The sequence below is a fragment of the Moschus berezovskii genome, chromosome 21 (genome assembly GCF_049115385.1).
Source record: "Moschus berezovskii isolate FMDL1 chromosome 21, NW_MosBer_1.0, whole genome shotgun sequence".
In the NCBI taxonomy this organism is placed as follows: domain Eukaryota; kingdom Metazoa; phylum Chordata; class Mammalia; order Artiodactyla; family Moschidae; genus Moschus; species Moschus berezovskii.
The window spans coordinates 38,131,735-38,155,937 of record NC_142480.1 but is presented as its reverse complement, the minus strand read 5'-3'; the positions used below and the strand labels follow the sequence as shown (position 1 = coordinate 38,155,937).

Sequence of the window (24,203 nt, the reverse complement as noted above, 5' to 3'; positions counted from 1 at the left end):
GCAAAGATGGGCACAATAAAGGACAGATATGGTATGGACCTAAAAGAAGCAGAAGATATTAAGAAGAGGTGGCAAGAATACACAGAAGAACTGTACAAAAAAGATCTTCACGACCAAGATAATCACAATGGCGTGATCACTCACCTAGAGCCAGACATCCTTGAATGTGAAATCAAGTGGGCCTTAGGAAGCATCACTACGAACAAAGTTAGTGGAGGTGATGGAATTCCAGTGGAGCTATTTCAAATCCTGAAAGATGATGCTGTGAAAGTGCTGCACTCAATATGCCAGCAAATTTGGAAAACTCAGCAGTGGCCACAGGACTGGAAAAGGTCAGCTTGCATTACAATGCCAAAGAAAGGCAATGCCAAGGAATGCTCAAACTACCGCACCATTGCACTCATCTCACATGCTAGTAAAGTAATGCTCAAAATTCTCCAAGCCAGGCTTCAACAATATGTGAACCGTGAACTTCCAGATGTTCAAGCTGGATTGAGAAAAGGCAGAGGAACCAGAAATCAAATTGCTAACATCCGCTGGATCACTGAAAAAGCAAGAGAGTTCCAGAAAAACATCTATTTCTGCTTCACTGACTATGCCAAAGCCTTTGTGTGGATCACAATAAACTGTGGAACATTCTGAAAGAGATGGGAATACCAGACCACCTGACCTGCCTCTTGAGAAACCTGTATGCAGCTCAGGAAGCAACAGTTAGAACTGGACATGGAACAAAACAGACTGGTTCCAAATAGGAGAAGGAGTACGTCAAGGCTGTATATTGTCACCCTGCTTATTTCATATATGCAGAGTACATCATGAGAAATGCTGGGCTGGAAGAAGCACAAGCTGGAATCAAGATTGCAGGGAGAAATATCAATCACCTCAGATATGCAGATGACACCACCCTTATGGCAGAAAGTGAAGAAGAACTAAAGAGCCCCTTGATGAACGTGAAAGAGGAGAGTGAAAAAGTTGGCTTAAAGCTCAACATTCAGAAAACTAAGATCATGGCATCTGATCCCATCACTTCATGGGAAATAGATGGGGAAACAGTGGCTGACTTTATTTTTCTGGGCTCCAAAATCACTGCAGATGGTGACTGCAGCCAGGAAATTAAAAGACACTTACTCTTTGGAAGGAAAGTTATGACCAACCCAGACAGCATATTAAAAAGCAGAGACATTACTTTGCCAATAAAGGTCCATCTAGTCAAGGCTATGGTTTTTCCAGTAATCATGTATGGATGTGAGAGTTGGACTGTGAAGAAACCTGATCGCCGAAGAATTGATGCTTTTGAACTGTGGTGTTGGAGAAGACTCTTGAGAGTCCCTTGGACTGCAAGGAGATCCAACCAGTCCATCCTAAAAGAGATCAGTCCTGGGTGTTCATTGGAAGGACTGATGTTGAAGCTGAAACTCCAATACTTTGGCCACCTGATGCGAAAGAGCTGACTCACTTGAAAAGACCCTGATGCTGCGAAAGACTGAGGGCAGGAGAAGGGGACGACAGAGGATGAGATGGTTGGATGGCATCACTGACTCAATGGACATGAGTTTGGGTACACTCTGGGAGTGGTTTACGGGGTCGCAAAGAGTCGGTCACAACAGGGCAAATGAACTGAACTGAACTGATACTTTAACTTAAAAAAAAAAAAACTGAAAGAAAGAGAGAGTAGAAAAGTATTTGCCAGCGGCCAGAAGGAGACAAAAATAGGAAGAGACTGGGAAAAGGATACCAACTTTCAGTTATACAATGAATAAGACCTGAGCATCTAATGTATAATATGGTAACTATAGTTGATAACACTGTATTATATAATTAAAATATGAAACAGGAAAACTTAAATGTTCACACACACACAAAAGATAAATATGTGAGGTGATGAATATGTTAATTAGTTCAATGAGGGGAATCCTCTCACAATGTATATGTATATCAAATCATCATGTAAGTATCTATTTCATTTGTTAATTATACCTCAAAAAGCTAAAAAAACACCTGTTTGAATAACAATAAGACAATCTTAACTTTCAAAATTCAACACTGCACCAAATAAGAGCTTCAGCTAGAAAAAATACATAAAAAGATGTTCATAAAGCAAATTAAAACCACATGAGAACTATATATACAGACTAATATGAAATGGTTATAATTACAGTGTGTAACCATGTTAAGTATTGGTGAGAATGTGGCTAACTAGAACACTCAATGTACTACTGGTAAGAGTATATAAACTGTTTCTTTAAAAGTTAAACTTCTCATAGGATTCCGCCAATCCACTCTCGGGTATTCACCAGAGAAAATAAAAGCACACATCTGCACAAAGGTTTGTTCATGAATTTACACAACAGCTATATCCATAATAGCCACAAACTGTAATGAAAACAAATGTCCATCAACAAGTGACTGGATTAACAAACTGTGGTATTTCTACACAGTGATATACTTCTCAGCAATGCAATGGAAATGATACACACAACAACATGGATAAAATTCAAACTAGCTATGCTGAGTGAAGATGCCAGAGGAAAGAGTACCTGCTCTATGATTCCATTCATATAAAAGTCTGGAAAATGCCAACATCAATAGTGACAAAAAGCAGATCAGCAACGGCATGGTAAAAGTGTTGGAGGAAGGAATGAATTACAAAGAGGTACGAAGAAACTTTTGAGGTTGATGGAACGGTTTATTATTTTCATCGTACTGATGGTTTCAGGGATACATATGTCAAAACTCATCAAACTGATGCTTCACATATGTGTTATTTATTATCTGTAAATTATACTTCAATAAAACTATAAAAATAATATATATCTCATAGGATTATGAGATATATAATAAAATATATATAGGAAATATAGGAAATAGCAACCCACTCCAGTATTCTTGCCTGGAGAATTCCATGGACAGAGAAGCCTGGTAGGCTACAGTCCACGGGGTCGCAAAGAGTTGGACACGACTGAGCAACGGAACGGATATATAGGAAAAAATACTGTACATAAGTTTCAAATGAGCCTGTAAAAATGCTGTTATTCTGGTACTGAATAAACATTTGATAAATATTAACTTCTCATGTTACAACTGAAAAAGTGCTTGAGTAACTAATGCAATGTTCAAAACACCAAAGACATACCTTAGCTTCTTCTTCTTGTGCTTTTTTAACAATTGCTTGTAATTGCACCTCTCGTTTGAATTCAGCATGAAGTAATTTCTCTTCCATCATCCTACGTCGCTGGTCTAATAAGCCTTCTTTCCATTTCCGGACTTCTTTCTCCTATACACAATGAATTACCACATTATTAATTTCAGCATACACAGTCATTTGACAAGAAGTGCAAACAGGTAAACAGCCTAGGAATTACAAAGTTAAGAACCAGGAAAGATCTAAAGATCATGACTAATTATTAAGAACACAGACTATTAAGCCTGTCAGTTCATAATCTACCAGTCACTTGCTAGATATGTAAACTGGGCAATTTTTTTAGCCTACATCTCAGTTTCCTCATCTATAAAGAGAACAGTAGTAGTATCTAACTCATAGGTTTTAAAGACTGAGTCAGTCAATATATGTAAAACTTTTAGAATAGTACATGAGACATTGCTCAAGAGAAATATGTGCTGTTATTATTGTATTGCACTATAAGCATACTTAAAAATAGTATTTCTCATCCATATAAACGTTGTGTCTATAACTCAAATTCAAGACAAATGAGTAATTTTACCCTAGAAATTGAAAAATGGTGAGAAGTTTGAAAAGTCACAATTTTGTACATAAGAACATTCCCTGAAGGAACACACAGAGTACTGCTTATAGAAGAATAAAGATAATTATCATAGTTGCATCTAATTCCTTAAAACAATATCAAATATGAGAAGTAAAAGATTTGTCCTGTGCTTCAACATATTAGAACCAGCACCAAAAAGAATAAAGAAAATCAATGCTGACTTAACACAAATGGGAAGAAAACTAACATTTAAGTTGAATTTTAGCTAAATAATAATGGGTTTTACCACCTTAAAAAGTATGATGCAGAAAGAGCACTGAAATAGAAGGTAAAAACAGGTCCTTAAAGCCCCAGCTCTGTAAATGATTGGTCACGTGACAATGGAGACAGCCCTTAGTCTCTCCTAGATTCAGTTTTCACATCTATAAAATGGGGTTCAGGATCTGTTCAACTCCGTGTGCCTCACAGAAGTACTGCTGTGATCATATGAGACCATATATGTAAGAACAGTAATGAAACAATAACCACTGTACAAATGGAAGGTGAGAGTTACCATTTGAATTAATTGAAGTGATACTGACATTGATGGGAAAATTAAACCAGAGAACTTCTAATGTCCTCTACAATTTCAAGAATTTATTACTGTGTTTGTGTGAATTATCTGGAGATTATATTATATAGTAAGAAAATAAACTATACAATTTTGTTTGTATTAAAAACACAATAAGAAGGGAAAGTATAATTGTGTTAGAACACTTTTCTGAAGCTTAAAATGAAAAAATATATCAACTCTTGTAGAACCCCATTACAAGGAGACTGTTTTTCATACTTGATTTATCCAAACTAAATGATTAAAATAAAAATAATTAAATTCTTGAGATTCAGGTAAAGAGAGAAATTACAGATTTTCTTCCTTTCCCACCAACTTTTCTACTGCATTAAGGATAATGTCACCTCATTTTTACAATCAAACTATTTGATCTAATTCTCTCTCCAAATTTTAAAACACACAAAAGGAATGAAAATATTTTTAACCTATGCATATTACTCCTCCTTTCTAGGACCAAAAGGTAAACAAAAGAGCTTACCTATACTACAGGGGAGGGCTTCCCTCATAGCTCAGTCAATAAAGAATCTGCCTGCAGTGCAGGGATCCGGGTTCCACTCCTGGGTTGGGAAGATCCCCTGGAGAAGGAAATGGCAACCCACTCCAGTATTCTTGCCTGGAGAATCTCATGGACAGAGGAGCCTGGCAGGCTACAGCCCATGGGGTCACAAGAGTCGAGCATGACTGAGTGACTAACATACTACAGGGGGCACATGGCTTTTGTTGTGCTGTGTCAACTATTTGTAGTACGCAGACTCCAAGATGGCTCCAAGTGATCCCAGTCACCTGGTATTCAGACCTTTGCATATTTCCCTCCCACATTCTATCAGGACTCTGACCAATCTGTTGTTGTTCAGTCACTAAATCGTGTTCGACTCTTTGCAACCCCATGCACTGCAGCATGCCAGGCTCCTCTGTCCTCCACTATCCCAGAGTTTGCTCAAATTCATGCCTACTAAGTTGGTGACACTATCTAACCATCTCATCCTCTGCTGCCCTCTTCTTTTGCTTTCAATCTTTCCCAACATCAGGGTCTTTTCCAGTAAGTTGGCTCTTTGCATCAGGTAGCCAAAGTACTGGAGCTTTAGCATCAGTCCTTCCAACGAATATTCAGGACTGACTTCCTTTAGGATGGACTGGTTGGATCTCCTTGCTGTCCAAGGGACTCTCAAGAGCCTTCTCCAGCACCACTATTGCAAAGCATCGATTCTTGGTGCTCAGCCTTCTTTATGGTCCAAATCTCATCCATACACAACCACTAGAAAAAATCGTAGCTTTGACTATATGGACCTCTGTCAGCAAAGTGATGTCTCTGCTTTTTAATACACTGTCAAGGTTTGTCATAACTTTCCTTCCAAGGAGCAATATAATTCAGCAAAAGTGATAGTACATCACTTTTAAGATTAGGTTATAAAAAGAAAATGCAGCTTCCATTTTGGCAGCTCACTTATTCATTCTTTCTTTTTCTCTCTCAGATTATTCTGTGGCAATGGTAGTAGCCACATCATGAGACCACTAGGCTGTGGAAAGACCCACATGGCAAGAAATGGAGGTCTACAACCAACCACTAAAGAGGACTCCAGACCTGCCAACAGCCACATGAGGGATCTGAAAGTGGATCTTTCAGCTCCAAACGACCGCTGCCCGAGCCAACACACTGCAACCTCACAAGAGACTCTGAACAAACAAAAAATCACAACATGAAAGCCACTTCCAGTTTCCATGCCCAAGAAATTGTGAGCTAATAAATGTGTGTTGTTTTAAACTGCTGAGTCTTGAGGTCCTTTGTTACACAGCACACATAACTAACACAGTACTCACATCTGCCATGTGTAATTAACAATAAGAATGACCATATATATACGGAACAACAGTCACCCAAGTACCATGCTACAGTTTTACATACTTGCTACATTCATCAACACAGCTGGTTAACAGTTATAAATGCCATTTTACGGATAAAGAAATTAAAAGGCAATATTGTTAAGTAATTTGCCAAGGGCACCCATCACATGCTATCATGTGGTCAAAATCAAGATTTCACCTGACTGGCTATCTCTAGAGTCCATGTTCTTTCCACTACATCACATTGACCAAAAGTTACACTGCACTAAATACTCCAACATTGCATGCAGATTCTTTGCCGTCTGAGATACCGAGTGCCCTGCTTATTCAATTTGACCATCTCAGGTTCAAAACTGTCCTACCAATTCATCGAACACTTTCCACAAGACTGACCAAGGAAACCCCCAATGAAAATGGCAAAAGACAAAGTGCAGCTTTAATAGTCCATGCAAACTGCAAAACATCAATTTACTAGCTTCTGTAGGAATGACAAATTCTTATTTCTTTTTTTAGAAAAGTACAGGCAATTTTCAGTAGATAAAAATGCTTTTATTTTCTAGTGGATTTATTTTTACTGTTCTTTCAGCTTCTCTAAAATCAGAAAAAGTCAATATGAAAACAAGCCCAGCAATTTAAGGCAATCATGATTCTCAAAAAATTAAAAGCTCACCCTTTCTAACAATTTCTGAAGCTTTAATGTTTTCTGTTCACGTAATTTTTCCCTTAGCTGCTGTGCTTTCATTTGTTTTTCTTCATGTTTCTTCTTAGATTCTGCAATTGTTCTATTAATACAAACAAGTGGACAAGAGACACAAATGTTTACATGATAAAGCCAAAAATATCTTCTTTAGTCTTCAAAGTTCTTAAAATAAATATAAACAATACACAAAACTAATTTGGCCTAACATTTCAGGAAAACATTGTCACTTTTCAAAAGATCTGAAACTGTCCTGAATAATGTACCTTAAAATAGTATCAGTATGTAACGACTCCATTTAATAATTAAGAATGGCTAGCTCCATTCCTGTGAAACATTGCAAATTAATTTTCAAAGGCCAGACCTTTTACGAGATGGTGAGGAAAGTTTTTCATGCATGTGAATTCCATGTCCTGGAGGCCTAGCAGGTTCTTCCTCTACAATATCCCCCCAGGATGTATTTTGGCGCCAAGATTCACGAGCTATTTTCAGAAAAAAGAAAACCACTGTTACTGTTTAACCACGTAATTCTATAAAACCAACTTATGAGAACCGACTTTTAAAAGGCATCCTACTCTAATAAATTATTCATTCTACACAAAAGCCACATGTATTAACATAATCTATTTTGTACCATTCTACCTATACATACAACACACACACAAACATGCAAACATAACTTACCTTCATAATCTGCAAGGACATCATTCCAGTTCATACCACAGAAAGATACACTGCCACTGCCCATGCTGGCCTAAAATGTAACAAGAAAAATTGAAAAATAGCTAAACCAATTATAAACGAATAAAATGAACTATATATGAAAATTTCCTATCTATTGCTCATATATTTCATTTAGCAAACAGTCCAACACCAACATTAACAGCAGAAATGAAAGAAATAATATTAAAAGAATAGTATTGGCCTTAAACTATTACTACATAAAACTCTGAAATATTCAGAGTATACATCAGAAAAGCTCAAAAGTACTTGTTGGGCACTAAAATTTAATAGAAAAATATTTGAAAGATTCACGGTTACTTTCATTCTTTAAGAAATCCCTCTCATCAACATATATATCGTGAGTGCTTAGTGACAGCAAGGCAATGGATCATTTGCTTTTTATCAGTAGAATAGAAAAAGATATCTTAGATTCTTCTTCAATCTTTACACTTATAATCTGAGAAATGTTTTACTCACTCTGAGATTAAATTTCTTCATTTGTAAAATGAGAAACCAACTTTCAACTTGTCAGTTGCATCATATATAAAAAACACTTGGTAAAGTGCTTTAAAAAAGACTTCCTATTGTTTAATGTGTGTCTCAATCACCCAGAGAATAAAAATGCTAAAAGCTCACAGAAAAATCACTGTCGTTGTCAGTTTCAAGGTTGATATCGTTGTTTTCTTCAGCTTCAATTTCTCTGGTTAACTGTTCCTCTTCAGCAATAGCACTGGCAATGGCTTCTTCATTGGCCTTTTCTAGACGATCTGCTAGCTCTTCTTTTTTAGCAAGAACTTCTGCCATAGACTATAAAGTTAAAAACAAACAATAAGAAGAATCATCAGTAGACTGGAAATTCAAGTAATTATTTCTCTCTTTATGTTCTAATCATATATTCAACATACACATAAAAATAGCACTGATAAAGAACTATAAAACTTGGGGTCCAGCTCTGTGACTCAGAAATTTCTTAAAAGCAAAAGACTATTCTGTATTCCATAAAATGATACAATAATCCATGACTTACTTTCTTACCAGACCGCTGTGTATGACAAACTGTGAAGTTATATAAACAAGAGGTATTGCTATTAATGATAAAGTGTGAATTTCATTCAAGCACCAAAATTCAAAACAGTTACAGACCAAATATCTTACAAACAAAAGAAAAACACTATTCTTAAAAAGGAACATAAATTATGCCGTAATGGTGTTATTAATATTTTTGAACATATATACCTAATCTAAAAATATGGATTAGAAGTATGTAATACAAATAATATGTACCAAAATTAACTGATAAATTCCTATAATAAGCTAAACATGTATACTATAAATGCTAAGGCAAACACTGAAATTACAAAGATTTATGACTAATAAGCCAACAAAGGAGACAAATTTTAAAATACAATTAATTAAAAAAAGGGGAGAAAAATAGGAAAAGCAGGATGAAGAATAGGTGAGTTAAAGAGAAAAACAATGAGATGGCAGATTTAAAAGAACCATATTCATAGTCACATTAAACAGAAATAGTCTAAACACCTCAACTAGTAGACTCAAATCTGGATAAAAGTAAGACCCCAAACCACATGCTACATGTAAGAAACCTAATTTAAATATGAAACTAGAAGCAGATTACAAATAAAAGAGCAACCATACTAACACTAATCAAAAGAAAGCTGAATTATTAATATCAGACACAGCAGGTTTCAGAACAAAAAATATGACAAGGGATAAAGCAGGTCATTTCATAATGATAAAACAGTTAATTTATTATGAAGATAAAACAATCCTAAAGGTTTGTGAATTTAAGAACAGACCTTCAAAACAAAGGAAGCAAAAACTGACAGAATTGCAAAACAAAATAAACCTAATGGAAAAGTAAAATTGTACAGCCACTTTGGAAAACTGTCTGATAGTTTCACACAAAGGTTAGAAATTAAGTTACCACGTGTTAGTCTCCCAGCTGTGTCCAACTCTTTGCGACCCCATGGACTGTAGCCCACCAGGCTCCTCTTTCCATGGAATTGTCCAGGCAAGAACACTAGAGTGGGTAGCCACTCCCTTCTCCAGGGGAATCTTCCCATGTATTGAACCCAGTTCTCCTGCGTTGCAGGCAGATTCTTTACCATCTGAGCCACCAGGGAAGCCCATATAAAAGTTATCATATGACCCAAAAATTCCAATCCTAGATGTACACCCAGAAGAAATGAAACCATACGTTCACACAAAAACTTGTTCACAAATACCTAAAGTAGCATTATTCACAAATGCCAAAAAGTGGAGAAAACCTAATGTTCATAAACTAATGAATGGATTAAACATGGTACAGTTCACATTTTTCAAACAACAGAATATTATTTAGCCATAAAAAGGAATGAAATACTGGTACAGGCTAAAACACAGATGAACCTTGAAAATAATATGCTTAGTGAAAGGAACCATTCACAAAGACCACATACTGTACTCCACTTCTATAAAATGTCCAGAACAAGTGAATCTACATGAGAGAAAAGACAGATGAGTGGTTGTATATGGCTGGGAGGGTGGGGAGAAAGGGAAGTCTGCTCACAGACACCGGTTAAAACTAATCATGGTCACGTTTGCACAACTCTGTGAATATATTAAAAAACACTGAACTGTATACTTTAAATGGATAAACTGTATATGCAAGTTATATCCCAATAAAGTTGGTTTTAAAAAGCTAGTCCCACAGATACATGCAGAGATTTCAATACCTCTCTCTCAACTGATAGAATAGGTACGAAAAATTGGAAAGGAGACCTGAACAATATTATCAACAAAACTGACCTATATATTTTCTCAAGAGAAATGAAAACATATGTTCAAAACAAAGACAAATGTTCTTGGTGCCTTTATTCATAACAGAGAAAATGGAAACAAACATCTGTCAACAACTGAATGGATGAACATATTGAGCATACGACATATGACAGAGTACTCCTTAACATACACAATGATGTCAATGAATCTCAAAATAATTATGCTATGTGAAAGAGGCTAAACATTACATAATTTACATTAACTATATTATTCCATATACAGCGAATTCTGAAAATGCTAATTAGTATGTAGCAGCAGCAGAACAGTGATAACCTGGGAAGGGGAAACAGGAAAGAGCAGAAAGAAGGATTACAGAAGAGAATGTAAAACTTTTGGAGGCAATCGATACTTTCATTATCTTGATTGTAGTGATAATTTCATAGGTACAAACACATGTCAAAATATATCAATGTATATACTTTAGATATGTGAAGTTTATTGAAAATCAATAACACCTCAATAAAGGTATTAAAAATGCAAGTGCTTGAGCTTCAGCTTATTACTGAATTGGTCTGAAGCCTAAACATTGGTAGCTTCTTTAAAGCCACCCCTCCCAACTTCATCTACCCTGTTGATACTCTACTCCCTCAAAAAACACAAGATTGTCCCTGGGGAAGAGAATGGGATGATGGAGTTTAGATGAAAAATCATTTCTTTGCATCATAGGCTTTTTCTCTATAAACTCTTGAATATTACAGAAATTAACTTCTTAAGGTGCCACACCAACATCACAAATAACAATGATTAGACAGCTATTAAAGTTGAATAGATTTAACTTTGTAGAAAGTATGTTCTTAAGTGAGCTTATTTCCTTCCTAATCTTATCTTCTCCAGAGAACATTTCTATTTTGTCTCTTAAGACCTGAAAATATTTTAACGTAGTAACACAGCTTATGGATGAAAGGATTTAATTATTCACATACAACTTCTACTATTTTCCACACTGTGAAATTCAAACAAATATCTGTATACATCATCATTCCTACATTTCTAAATTTTCATTAAAATTTGGAATTTCAGTAAATCTAAAAAAATTAATCCAGGGTAGCTAGGATTTATATCAGCACATTTTTACAATGCTGGCAAAAGTGGACCTGAAACATAACGGTTCTCACAGTCATTTTTTGCTTAGCTTTCTGTGAAATAAGAAAACTGCAGATTTTTTTGTACTCTAACCATTTATGAGACAATATTATATAGAGGGAAAAAAGGAAACAGTTTTCTTAATACAACTACAGTTCTCTATAATCCTTCACTGAGAATCTCAACAATGAAGTGCTATCTAGAGCAACCCACAGAAGTATCACTGCCAAGACAAATTAAAAACATAAAATTTTTTCAAAACCTTGGTTTAGTTAAAACTCCTCTAAAACTTCTAAGAATATACTAATATTCATATGTAAAACAGAATTTATTTTCTTTCAAGTATGTAATGTCACGCTCAAAATAACCAAGGGTTTTTAATATTCCACCACAAGCTAATTTTACCTATGTGATCAAAATAAAAATGATGAGAGAAGAATTGTTTAAAAATTATTTTATGCTTACTTAAGGATAGGACGTTTTTCCTCTTTTGAAATTTGACTCTCACAGAATCAATTCACAAAATAAATAATATGATATCTATGAAATTTAATGATATCTATGAAAAAAAACATAAATATAACCAATTTCTACCCCATACATTAAACTCACTTATATGACAGTAATTACATTTAACTTTCAAAAAATTCACACTAAAAGATGTAGGTTAAAAACAAATTACCCTTATTCCTTTACAAAGGAATCTAAATATTAATTTTTATTTTTCTTATTACAATAAATCTTATTTTCCATTAAACAACTCATATCAAGTTTCATCTATATCTAATATGATTCTAAGATATATGACTTGGCCTAATCCTGGTGGCTCAGTGGTAAAGAATCCACCTCAATGCAGGAGACGCAGGTTTGATCCCTGGGTCAGGAAGATCCCTTGGAGGAGGGCATGGCAACCAACTCCAGTAGTCTTGACAAGAAAATCTCATGGACAGAGGAGCCTGGCTGGTGACCATGGGGTCATAAGAGTCAGGCACGACTGAAGCTACTGAGCACACACACACGCACCTTCTGCTGACACCATCTTTTAGCATCATAAAGCACTAAGTTTAAAAAGAAATTATAGTATATGGTGGCCATTTAAAAATGAAAATTGGAATGACTACTGTCAACAGCTTTTTATATGGAGCTACTCCTTTTGAAAATTACTTTTTAAAAATGCCAGCATGAGAGACACATGGACTCCAATGTTCATCGCAGCACTGTTTATAACAGCCAGGACATGGAAGCAACCTAGATGTCCATCTGCAGACAAATGGATAAGAAAGCTTTGGTACATATACACAATGGAGTATTACTCAGCCATTAAAAAGAATGCATTTGAATCAGTTCTAATGAGGTGGATGAAACTGGAGCCTATTATACAGAGTGAAGTAAGCCAGAAAGAAAAACACCAATAGAGTATACTAATGCATATATATGGAATTTAGAAAGATGCAAATGATAACCCTGTATACGAGACAGCAAAAGAGACACAGATGTATAGAACAGTCTTTGGGACTCTGTGGGAGAGGGTGAGGGTGGGATGATTTGGGAGAATGGCATTGAAACATGTATGTTGTCATATGTGAAACGAATCACCAGTTCAGGGTCGATGCATGTTACAGGATGCTCGGGGCTGGTGTGCGGGGATGACCCAGAGGGAGGATAAAGGAAGGAGGGAGGTGGGGGGGGGTTCAGGAGGGGGAACTCATGTGCACCCAGGGCGGATTCATGTCGTTGTATAGCAAAACCAACCAATATAATATTGTAAAATAATTAGCCTCCAATTAAAAAAAAAAGAGAGAAGAGAAAAAAAAAAAATGCCAGCATGACCTATTCTGAACTATCCTCAGGACAAGTTATCTTACTACTAAAGTGGAAAAGAGAAAGACATGAGCAGAATTTATTCATCCAAAAACATAATCCTATAAATAATTTCAAGTCAATGAATTTTTAAATATTCAGCAATAGGGATGACAAATTTCATCTTAATGATGAATTCCAAATGATAACTATCTAATGTATTCTGTTAAAAGAATTTTAAAACTAAGTTCATTACCATTTCCCAACAGAGTGGCAGGTGTTGCATAGAAGACATTAATGTTATAGTTTCTTAATGCTAAAGAACATTTGACCAAATCATATAAAAACTAAATGATTTTGAGCAAGTTACCTCTCTCTCACAGTCTCATTTCCACCCTCTACAAAACAAAAGCAGTTCCCGTCTTTTGATGGGGTGCTCATGGTTTATAACACAAATGGCATTATTTTGAGAGAGGGATAACTTAGGTATGGCATTGGGTTTTTTTTTTTTTCTTTTTGCAGCCTGAGGCAGTTGTAAAATAACTTAATGTAGCTTTTTACAACTGTGTATTCTATAGTAAAAATTTAATTAAAAAAAATAAAATGTTTAGATAAAAAAAAAGAATCTTAACTACATCCAAAGTTTGCTATAAGAATAACACGTTAACATAAAATAACATATAAAATGCTATGCTTAAAAGTGCTCTGTAAAGTGAAGAGAAATGCATTATTGGAATTTTTGCCTCTTTAATATATCTACTCAGAATTCTGAGAAGTTGTTCTTACCAAGTTAGCAGCACTCACATTTGAAATATCTGAAGGATCCATTTCACTTTCTATTCTTGCTTTTTCTGCTGAAAATTTATCTTCACTTGCTTGCAATGAAGGTATGTCAGCTTGCTGAATAACTGAAACACACTCTGCATCAATGCGAACAGCAGGTATTTCAGAAGTCGGAGCAGAATTATCTGGTAAGAAACTACTCCCAGAGTTCTTGACATCATCCAGTGTACTCACTGTGAACTAACAAAACATTGTAGAATGAATCAGAGGTAACAAAAAATACTCACCAACTATTTCACTCTAGGAAAGCTGATTCTGCTTAACCCACCAACTGTGAAGCAGTAGTTGGCTGGCTAACAGACCAATCACTCATTATTTTGGTCCGTTTTAAGTGTTAGAAAAGAAATGTTAAGCAGCCACAAATTTTATTTACATATCTACTATGTTTAAGGACACTGAAGTGCTTTAAGAAATTAAGCAATATATGTTGCAATTATGTTTTATTTTAATAGGCCAATTCCTGATGGCTATACTATATGCTTCACAAAAGAAATCTACTCACAAATATAATAAATATTATGCTTTATGTTCAAATAACTAAAGGTATTTACATAGTTTTTATGAATAGTAATATCAAATGAAGGCACTTCTCACCAAATATGTACTTTAAAGGCATTTTACTCAAAACATGGAACTCACTCTCTTTAGATAACATTAACACAACCTCAATGCATCTTTCATGAAGACTCACATGGTACATAATACCAAATCTTAGATCTAAAAGAGAAATACACCATAAAAAGTAGAGCATATGTCAGCAAGAAATCTCCTTAAGCAATTCATATTCTTTAGATTTCAATAGCCTCTCCATTCCCCTTTAAGAATATTTAACACAAAAGCAACAGAAATGTGAAAACCATCTAGAACAAATACAACTTTTGCTTAGGTCAAATACATTACATCTTTTAAAAATTTTAGAGTTTAGTGAACAGAAACAGGACTTTATTTTCACTTTATTTTTTTTTTAATTTTTATTTAATAAATGGTACAAAGCACAATGCCAAAAACATTAACAGTTAAAATTTCACCAACAGAGTACAGAAATAATGGCTCTATGCTTGTCAGTACTCAGAGTAATGAACTCCAAGGAGAAGAACGAAAATCTAAAGTTGTGAATTTAAAACTCACTCACACCACTACTTAAATAAACATCAGATAAACACTGCAGTGGCCATAAAAACCCCAGTTTGATATGGTATTTATGTAAATATTAAACTTGGCCAAGTCTTATAAACTACTTTAAAAATTCTACTATTGGTTATAGCTTTAAAGTGTCCCAAAGTGTTCATTTTAGCATATGCATTATTCAAATAGCATCACAATGTTTATATTGCTATCAACATTATCCATACATCAGTCATCATGGTTTATAATCTTCTCGGTAATATTTATATTAGCATTACTGATCTTTACAATATAGTCAATCCTGTTTATTAAAAAACCAGTATCAACTTAAACAACAGAATCAAAGCTAAACTATAAAGTAATGGTCAAAATATATGAATATGCTAATTCCATTTTCAGAATGAGAGTGGAGAAAACATAGCTATTAATATTAGCTTGGCCACCATGAGAAGTGAACTTTTATACTGAAATAATTCAGCAATAATTACCCATAAGGGCTATGGACAGACTATTTCTAAAATCTAAAAATCATGTAAGCTTATTCTTTACACAAAATTAGCACTTTTTTATAGTGTTAAATTTTATAGTTAAAATATGTTACCAAAAATGCTAAATGTTGGTTAAGTGATGTAAAAAGTGATTTCTTCATCAAACTTACCTACATTTAAAAGTTTCTTAAAGTTTTACCCAACAGCTATGTACTGATAAACTTACTATGTGCCTATGACTCTGCTCCATAGTATGGGAAATTAAAAGGCAATATGGGCTTCCCTGGTGGCTCAGACGGTAAAGAATCCACCTGCAATGCATGAGACCTGGGTTCGATCCCATGGTTGGGAAAATAACTTGGAGAAGGGAATGGTTACCAACTCCAGTATTCTTGCCTGGAGAATCCCATAGACAGAGGAGCCTGGCAGGCTCCATGGGGTCGCAAAGAGTTGTACATGACTAAGTGACTTTCACTTTCACAAGATTCTACCCACAAGGAGTTTTCAATCTCATGTGGGCATAAAACATATACACATTAAACAGTTATAAAACATAAGAATAATGCAGGATTAAGAGCTATTATTATCATTAAGAAAAAAAACATGGGAGTCTTAAAAAAAATAAATATTCTACAGGTAAAAGAAGAAAATTTTAAAAAGCTACTATTCTGGACTGAGAAATATTACAGTTATTTTACAACTTTTTTCCTTAGTCTCTGTACCCATATCAAACAATCTCTTATATTTCACTAATGATTTTGCAGAAAACTATACTAAGTGAACATCAATCTTTCTGTAAACAAATATCTTTCAAAAATGCATTGCTTAACCAAACAAGTAAAATAAACTTCAAATGGACTAAAGAAAAAGGACTGGGAATATTAATCTTAAGGAATTATTTTAAATATTAGCAGATCACTCTATACTTGGACTGTAGAAAACAAAAGTAAACCAAGTGAAAAATGATTCTTACTTCCATCACTTTAAATAACACTACAAATGAAGGAAGAGGACACCACTTTAACCAAGTAATCAAAGTCAACAAACAAGGGCAAATTGGCACATGTCTTTAGATGTGAGGTTGACAATCGCTTTATTTTTGTCTAAAATTCATAAGCTAAAGTGAATAATGAATAAAGAAACTGAAGAACATTGTACCAAAAAAATCTGCAATGTATTCTTCCAAATAATGAATGTCATGAAAAATAAAGACAGGGTGAGTAACTGATGCTGGTCAAAGATATTAAAGAAACAGAGTCAAACAGTATGATTCCAAACTGCATCGTGGACCAGGGAAGCGATTTCTGTGAAGAAATTACTGGGGCAACTGGAATTTCTGAAAATCAGACTATAAGTTTAGATAACAATATTATATAAATGTCAAATTCCCTGAATTTTATTATTATAGTGTGGTTATGGAAAAGAGTTTTCTGTTCTTTGGAGACACATGCTATAGAATTTAAAAGTGAATGGCTGCAATGTTTGTACATTACTTTCAAATGTAACACGTAAATAAAGAAAGAAAAGAAACTGTGACAAAATGTTAATCTGTGAATCTAGGAAAAGGGTACCAGAGGGTTCACTATTCTTTTCTTGCAACTATTCTATAGATCTGAAATTTTTCACAAGAAAAGTAAAACAACGAAATAGAAAACTTAAGACATTCCTACATATATATATCTCCCAAATAAAAGCAGTAGAAGGACTTTCAGAATGTACTACCTGGGTTCTTTCTGCAAGAGGATGATCACATGAGTGAACTGGGTCCTTGGGCCGAGATTCTATAGTATTAGAAGGTTCATCTCCAACAAATTCACTTTTCTGTATGCTTTCATCAGGCAAAAGATGTACATTTTCTTTATCACTGTCATCCTTTGATCTTAATGCTTCTGTTGGTAATGAAGCTTTTGGCATCACTGCTGTTGATCGTGAACGAACAGGCCTTCCTCTCTGAACAGTTTCCCATCCTTCAGCATCTTTCCGTTCTATGCAGTTGAGGGAAGAAAATAAATCATGAATTATTCAGAAGATATAAATTTTCAAAAACCTATAAAATAAAAATATTTTACAATCTAATTCTCATTGACTATAACTAAGCTATAAACATGACACTGATTACTATGCAAAGTGTATTCACGTGTGTGTGTGTGTATGTGTGTATTATCTAATTCCTATGACCTCACAGGGTAGGTATAATTATCCTTATCTTACAAATGATACAACTGAGATTAAGACTGACCTAAGGCCCCACTGAACTGAACTGAAGGCCCCACAGTCAGAAAGCAATAACATTTATATAATGTATACCATTACTGGTCAGGGCATAGACTTGCATTACTGTGATACTGAGTGGTTTGCCTTGGAAACAAAGAGAGATCATTCTGTTGTTTTTGAGATTGCATCCAAGTACTGCATTTCGGACACTTTTGTTGACTATGATGGCTACTCCATTTCTTCTAAGGGATTCTTGCACACAGTAGTATACATAATGGTCATCTGAGTTAAATTCACCCATTCCAGTCCTTTTTAGTTCACTGATTCCTAAAATGTCGATGTTCACTCTTGCCATCTCCTGTTTGACCACTTCCAATTTGCCTTGATTCATGGACCTAACATTCCAGGTTCCTATGCAATATTGCTCTTTACAGCATCGGACTTAACTCACATCACCAGTCACATCCACAACTGGGTATTGTTTTTGCTTTGGCTCCATCTTTTCACTCTTTCTGGAGTTATTCCTCCACTGATCTCCCGTAGCATATTGGGCACCTACCGACCTGGGGAGTTCATCTTTCAGTTTCCTATCTTTTGGCCTTCCATGCTGTTCACAGGGTTCTCAAGGCAAGAATACTGAAGTAGTTTGCTATTTACTTCTCCAGTGGACCACGTTTTGTCAGAACTCTCCACCATGACCTGTCTATCTTGGGTAGCCCTACACGGCATGGTCCATGTGATCAGTTCAGTTAGTTCTCCATGGCAGAAAGCCAAGAACTAAAGAGCCTCTTGATGAAAGTGAAAGAGGAGAGTGAAAAAGTTCACTTAAAACTCAACATTCAGAAAACTAAGATCATGGCATCCAGTCCCATCACTTCATGGCAAATAGATGGGGAAACAATAGAAACAGTGAGAGACTTTATTTTCTTGGGCTAAAAAAATCACTGCAGATGGTGACTGCAGCCATGAAATTAAAAAGCACTTTCTCCTTGGAAGAAAAGCTATGACCAATCTAGATAGTATATTAAAAAGCAGAGACATTACTCTGCCAACAAAGATCCATCTAGTCAAAGCTATGGTTTTTCCCGTAATCATGTATGGATGTGAGAGTTGGACTATAAAGAAAGGTGAGCACTGAAGAATTGATGCATTTGAACTGTGGTGCTGGAGAAGACTCTTGAGATTCCCTTGGACATCAAGGAGATCCAACCAGTTCATCATAAAGGAAATCAGTCCTGAATATTCATTGGAAAGACTGATGCTGAAGCTGAAACTCCAAAACTTTGGCCACCTGATGCGAAGAACTGACTCGTTAGAAAAGACCTTGATGCTGGGAAAGATTGCAGGTGGGAAGAGAAGGGGATAACAGAGGATGAGATGGTTGGATGGCATCACCAACTCAATGGACTTGAGTTTGAGTAAGCTCCAGGAGTTGGTGATGGACAGGGAAGCCTGGCATGCTGCAGTCCATGGGGTTGCAAAGAGTCAGACATGACTGAGCAACTGAATTGAACTGAATGTATACTATGTGCTACCACTGTTATAAGTGCCTTAGATATAACTCTTTTAATCTTTCCCTAAGATCAGTACTATCATTCCCGTATTACCAATGAGGAAACTGAGACAAAAGGTAAAGCCAAGATGCAAGTCCAGGCAAACTGGTTCTGATGTCAATGGTCTAATGGATATGTAAAAACTGCCTCTCTATTTTTCAGAATCCAAACATAGGCCTAGCTCCAAAGTCCAAGTATTTTTCCACTTAGTACCAAAAGTATACAATAACTTAGCAAAAAAGGAAAAAAAAACTATTTTAATGATCATAAGATTATAGAATGTTAACTGAATGAACACTCGAGGATCTAGTTCAATATTTTACCATACACATAAAAAAATGAGGGCCTATGTCCAAAGACACAGAGCAAAATAGCCTAAAATAAATATGAATCTTCTACTACAAAAGTTCAAAATGTCACAACCAGAGATATACATGTATACAGTTAATAGCCATAATATTTAAAAGTTTATAGGCTAAAATGTAGTGTGTCAAAATTAACATGAAGATTATCTAGTTCTGGCCAAAATGGAGTAGCCTGACTTGCATTTCCAGGTCCTCCTTCTTACAACTAAGAACTCTGGAAAAACACACAAAATAAGAACAGGAAGATTTTAAAAGACAGAAAGAGATAGGTGGACTGCCTAGTGACCCTGGGAGTTAAAAGCAGCATAGCAATGAGTTCTCTGTGTTTCCTAATTGCTTCCTATATATGACAGGATGGTACAAAGGCCTCCAACCCAGAAAGAACAAATGATACAGACAAAACAGGCATCAGCAAAACTTGTTTTGCCAAGCCAAATGACAGAGGAAACGATGACCTAAGGAAATAATCATTTTGGCAATCCTCCTTCTATTCAGCCAACCATCAGTGGAAAACTTGCACCTCATGGTTTCAACAGGGGTAAGTAGAGAGAAAATCCTGTGGACAGAGGAGCCTGGTGGGCTACAGTCCATGGGGTCGCTACTAGTCGGACAAGACTGAGCGACTTCACTTTCACACATTGAAGAAGGAAATGGCAACCCACTCCAGTGTTCTTGCCTGGAGAATCCCAGGGATGGCGGAGCCTGGTGGGCTGCCGTTTATGGGGTCACACAGAGTCGGACACGACTGAAGCGACTTAGCAGCAGCAGCAGAGAGTTGAACTTCCACTGTCCACATGGTAGAAACAGATGGTCCAACTCCCTCACCAAAACAGTGTCAGCAGAGTTAAACAGTGAGCTGAGTTTCTACCGCCAAATGACATTAAACAAGGCCGTAGGAACTGGAGTTAGTCAGCACTCTACTTTTCCCCACCCCTAGTGTCAGTGGGATGGAGAAGGCAACGGCAAGCCACTCCAGTACTCTTGCCTAGAAAATCCCATGGATGGAGGAGCCTGGTGGGCTGCAGTCCATGGGGTCGCTAAGGGTCGGACACGACTGAGCGACTTCACTTTCACTTTTCACTTTCACACATTGGAGAAGGAAATGGCAACCCACTCCAGTGTTCTTGCCTGGAGAATCCCGGGGATGGGGGAGCCTGGTGGGCTTCCGTCTATGGGGTCACACAGAGTCGGACATGACTGAAGTGACTTAGCAGTAGCAGAGTCGGACACGACTGAAGTGACTTAGCAGCAGCAGCAGTGTCAGTGGGAAACTGAACTTTCATACCAACTAAGCAGCAGTGAGACTTAATGAGGCAGTGAGAGTCAGAACTGGTAGACACTGATCCGCCCTACCCACACTGTCATAAGTGTTCAATGCTGGGCACAGCCTCTACCCTCATCCTACATCAAAGACACATAGAATAAGTTAATATTCTGATCTTCCCCACCCGCAGTGTTGTCAGGTCCCATATAGAAAGCTGAAATTTCACCCTCACCAACCTCACTGCCACAGAATAAAGTAGTAGAAGAGACCTTCAGTCAGCACACGGATCCCATTTCACCTTGTGATAATGCCAGCAGGACCCATCAGAAAACGAAGACTCCACTCCACCTTACACAGGTAAGTCAGGAGTCAGTCCTCACTTCACTTTGCCCCTCCGTTGTGTCAGTGGGGGTACAGAAGAGAACTGAGCTACCTCCAGGTGCAGCCAAGGCAGTGGTGAAAGTTAGTCTCCAACTGTGCTGAAAAGCTATCACAGGGAATATCTTAAATGGAGCACAAAGGACCTGTATGCCAACAACAAAAGAGGTAACATTTGTGTTAGTGGAGTCCTAGAAGGAGAGGAGAGAGAGTGTAGGCCTTTAAAAGTATTTAAAGAAAGAAAGAATAAAAACTTTCCAAACTTAGTGAAAGATATAAAACTAAACAAACTAAAAAGATATAAAACAAAAGAACTAAGAAATCCAAAGTAACTGATGCTAAAACACATCATAATGAAATCTCTGAAAAGAAAAAACAAAGAAAAATTCTTAAAAGAAGCCATGGTCGGGGGACAAGAAGCCATAGGGAAAAGATAAATTATCTATAGCGCAACATCTGTTTTAATGACACCAAATTTCTCTTCTGAAACACTGAAGGCCCGGAGGAAGCAGCACAACTTTCAAGGACTGAAAGAACTGTCAATCGCAAATTCTATAGTCGGTGAAACTACGCTTCAGGAATGAAGAATAAATAAGGCAAACCAGCCCTTAAAGGATGACCAAAGGAAATTCCCTAAAGAGGAACTAAGTAAGTTTCAAAAAAAGAACATGGACCAAATTCTCCAACCAAAAGACTCAGAGTGGCACACCAGATAATAAAACAAAAGCATACAGTTATAACTGGACATGGAACAACAGACTGGTTCCAAATAGGAAAAGGAGTACGTCAAGGCTGTATATTATCACCCTGCTTATTTCACTTATATGCAGAGTACATCATGAGAAATGCTGGGCTAGAAGAAGCACAAGCTGGAATCAAGACTGCAGGGAGAAATATCAATAACCTCAGATATGCAGATGACACCACCCTTATGGCAGAAAGTGAAGAAGAACTAAAAAGCCTCTTGACAAACATGAAAGAGGAGAGTGAAAACGTTGGCTTAAAGCTCAACATTCAGAAAACTAAGATCATGGCATCCGGTCCCATCACTTCATGGGAAATAGATGGGGAAACAGTGGAAACAGTGGCTGACTTTATTTTTCTGGGCTCCAAAATCACTGCAGATGGTGACTGCAGCCATGAAATTAAAAGACACTTATTCCTTGGAAGGAAAGTTATGACCAACCTAGACAGCATATTAAAAAGCAGAGACATTACTTTGCCAACAAAGGTCCATCTAGTCAAAGCTATGGTTTTTCCTTTAGTCACATATGAATGTGAGAGTTGGATTATAAAGAAAGCTGAATGCCGAGGAATTGATGCTTTTTGAACTGTGGTGTTGGAGAAGACTCTTGAGAGTCCCTTGGACTGAAAGGAGATCAAACTAGTCAATCCTAGAGGAAATCAATCCAATCAATTCACAGGAAGGACTGATGCTGAAGCTGAAGCTCCAATACTTTGGCCACCTGATGGAAAGAGGTGACTCATTAGAAAAGACCCTGATGTTGGGAAAGACTGAAGGCAGGTGGAGATGGGGATGGCAGAGGATGAGATGGTTGGATGGCATCACCTATTCAATGGACATGAGTTTGAGCAAGCTCCGGGAGATCGTGAAGGACAGGGAAGCCTGATGTGCTACAGTCCATGGGGTCACAGAGTTGGACACAACCGAGCAACTGAACAACAACAGGCCATGCCATTACATGATTCACTACGTGGAAGATACTTCATTTCAAGGGAAAAAAATACTTACAAAACACTCATTCTTGTGCCTAGTATATTAACTCATTATCTTATTTTTTACATTTATACTATACTTTAAGGACTAGATGGAAACTGTTGTCTTTTATTTGAAAAATCTGCATTTTGAAATCTGCAAGGGGAAGGCATGCTTAAATTTTTTGTTGTTTTATTAAACTTTTTACTACTTTTTATTATTTATTATATTTATATATTTTATTATGGAGATTTTCAATACAGTACCCAGAAAATAATATTATGAGCTCCCCACTCTAATCACTAAGCTTCAATAATTATCAACATTCTGCAGCTCTTATTTAATTTCTTCTTCCCTATTGTTTTTTCTGAAATATTTTTTTAAATTTTATTTTTGACAGTTCTAAGTCTTCGTTGCTGCGAAGGCTTTTCCCCAGTTGCAGAGAGCAGGGGTTACTCTCTAGATGAGGTACATGGGTTTCTCACTGGTGTGGCTTCTCTTGCTGTGGAGCATGAGCACTAGGGTGTCGGAGTCTCAGTAGCTGTTGCCCATGGGTTCAGTAGTTGCCTGTGGCTTCCAGGCTCTAGAGCACAGGCTCCACTGTTGTGGCACATGGGCTTAGCTGCTCCGCAGCATGTGGGACCATCCCAAATCAGGGATCAAACTTGTGTCTCTTGCTTTGGAAGGCAGATTTTTTTTAACCACAGAGCCACCAGGGAAGCCTTGTAATATTTTAAAGCAAATTCTAGAAACATCGCTTCTCCCGGAAATATTCAGTATATGTCCTTTTTTTCTTAATATACTTTTTAAAACATCAGATTTTTTTCTTTCTGGCTTTGCTAGCTCTTTGTGCTGTGCAGGCTCTTCTCTAGTTGTAGTGAGCATCTACCCTTTAGTTGTGGTGCACAGGCTTCTCACTGCAGTGGCTTCTCTTA

At 36.5% G+C, this 24,203-nt stretch overlaps 1 protein-coding gene across 4 annotated transcripts in view; it reads right to left on the bottom strand.

Moving 5' to 3' along the window:
* SCAPER (S-phase cyclin A associated protein in the ER) overlaps window positions 1–24,203 on the bottom strand; it is a 420,138-nt gene that overhangs the window by 290,886 nt on the left and 105,049 nt on the right. For 3 of the 4 annotated variants that reach the window (XM_055418057.2, XM_055418061.2, XM_055418059.2), the window contains exons 9-15: window positions 17,500–17,762; window positions 14,108–14,344; window positions 8,234–8,404; window positions 7,559–7,628; window positions 7,239–7,356; window positions 6,848–6,959; window positions 3,134–3,274 (exon numbers count right to left, since the gene is read on the bottom strand). In XM_055418057.2, coding sequence (XP_055274032.1) covers window positions 3,134–3,274; window positions 6,848–6,959; window positions 7,239–7,356; window positions 7,559–7,628; window positions 8,234–8,404; window positions 14,108–14,344; window positions 17,500–17,762 — 1,112 coding nt within the window. The remainder of the gene's footprint in view (window positions 1–3,133; window positions 3,275–6,847; window positions 6,960–7,238; window positions 7,357–7,558; window positions 7,629–8,233; window positions 8,405–14,107; window positions 14,345–17,499; window positions 17,763–24,203) is intronic. The other variant, XM_055418058.2, reaches the window with a different exon arrangement.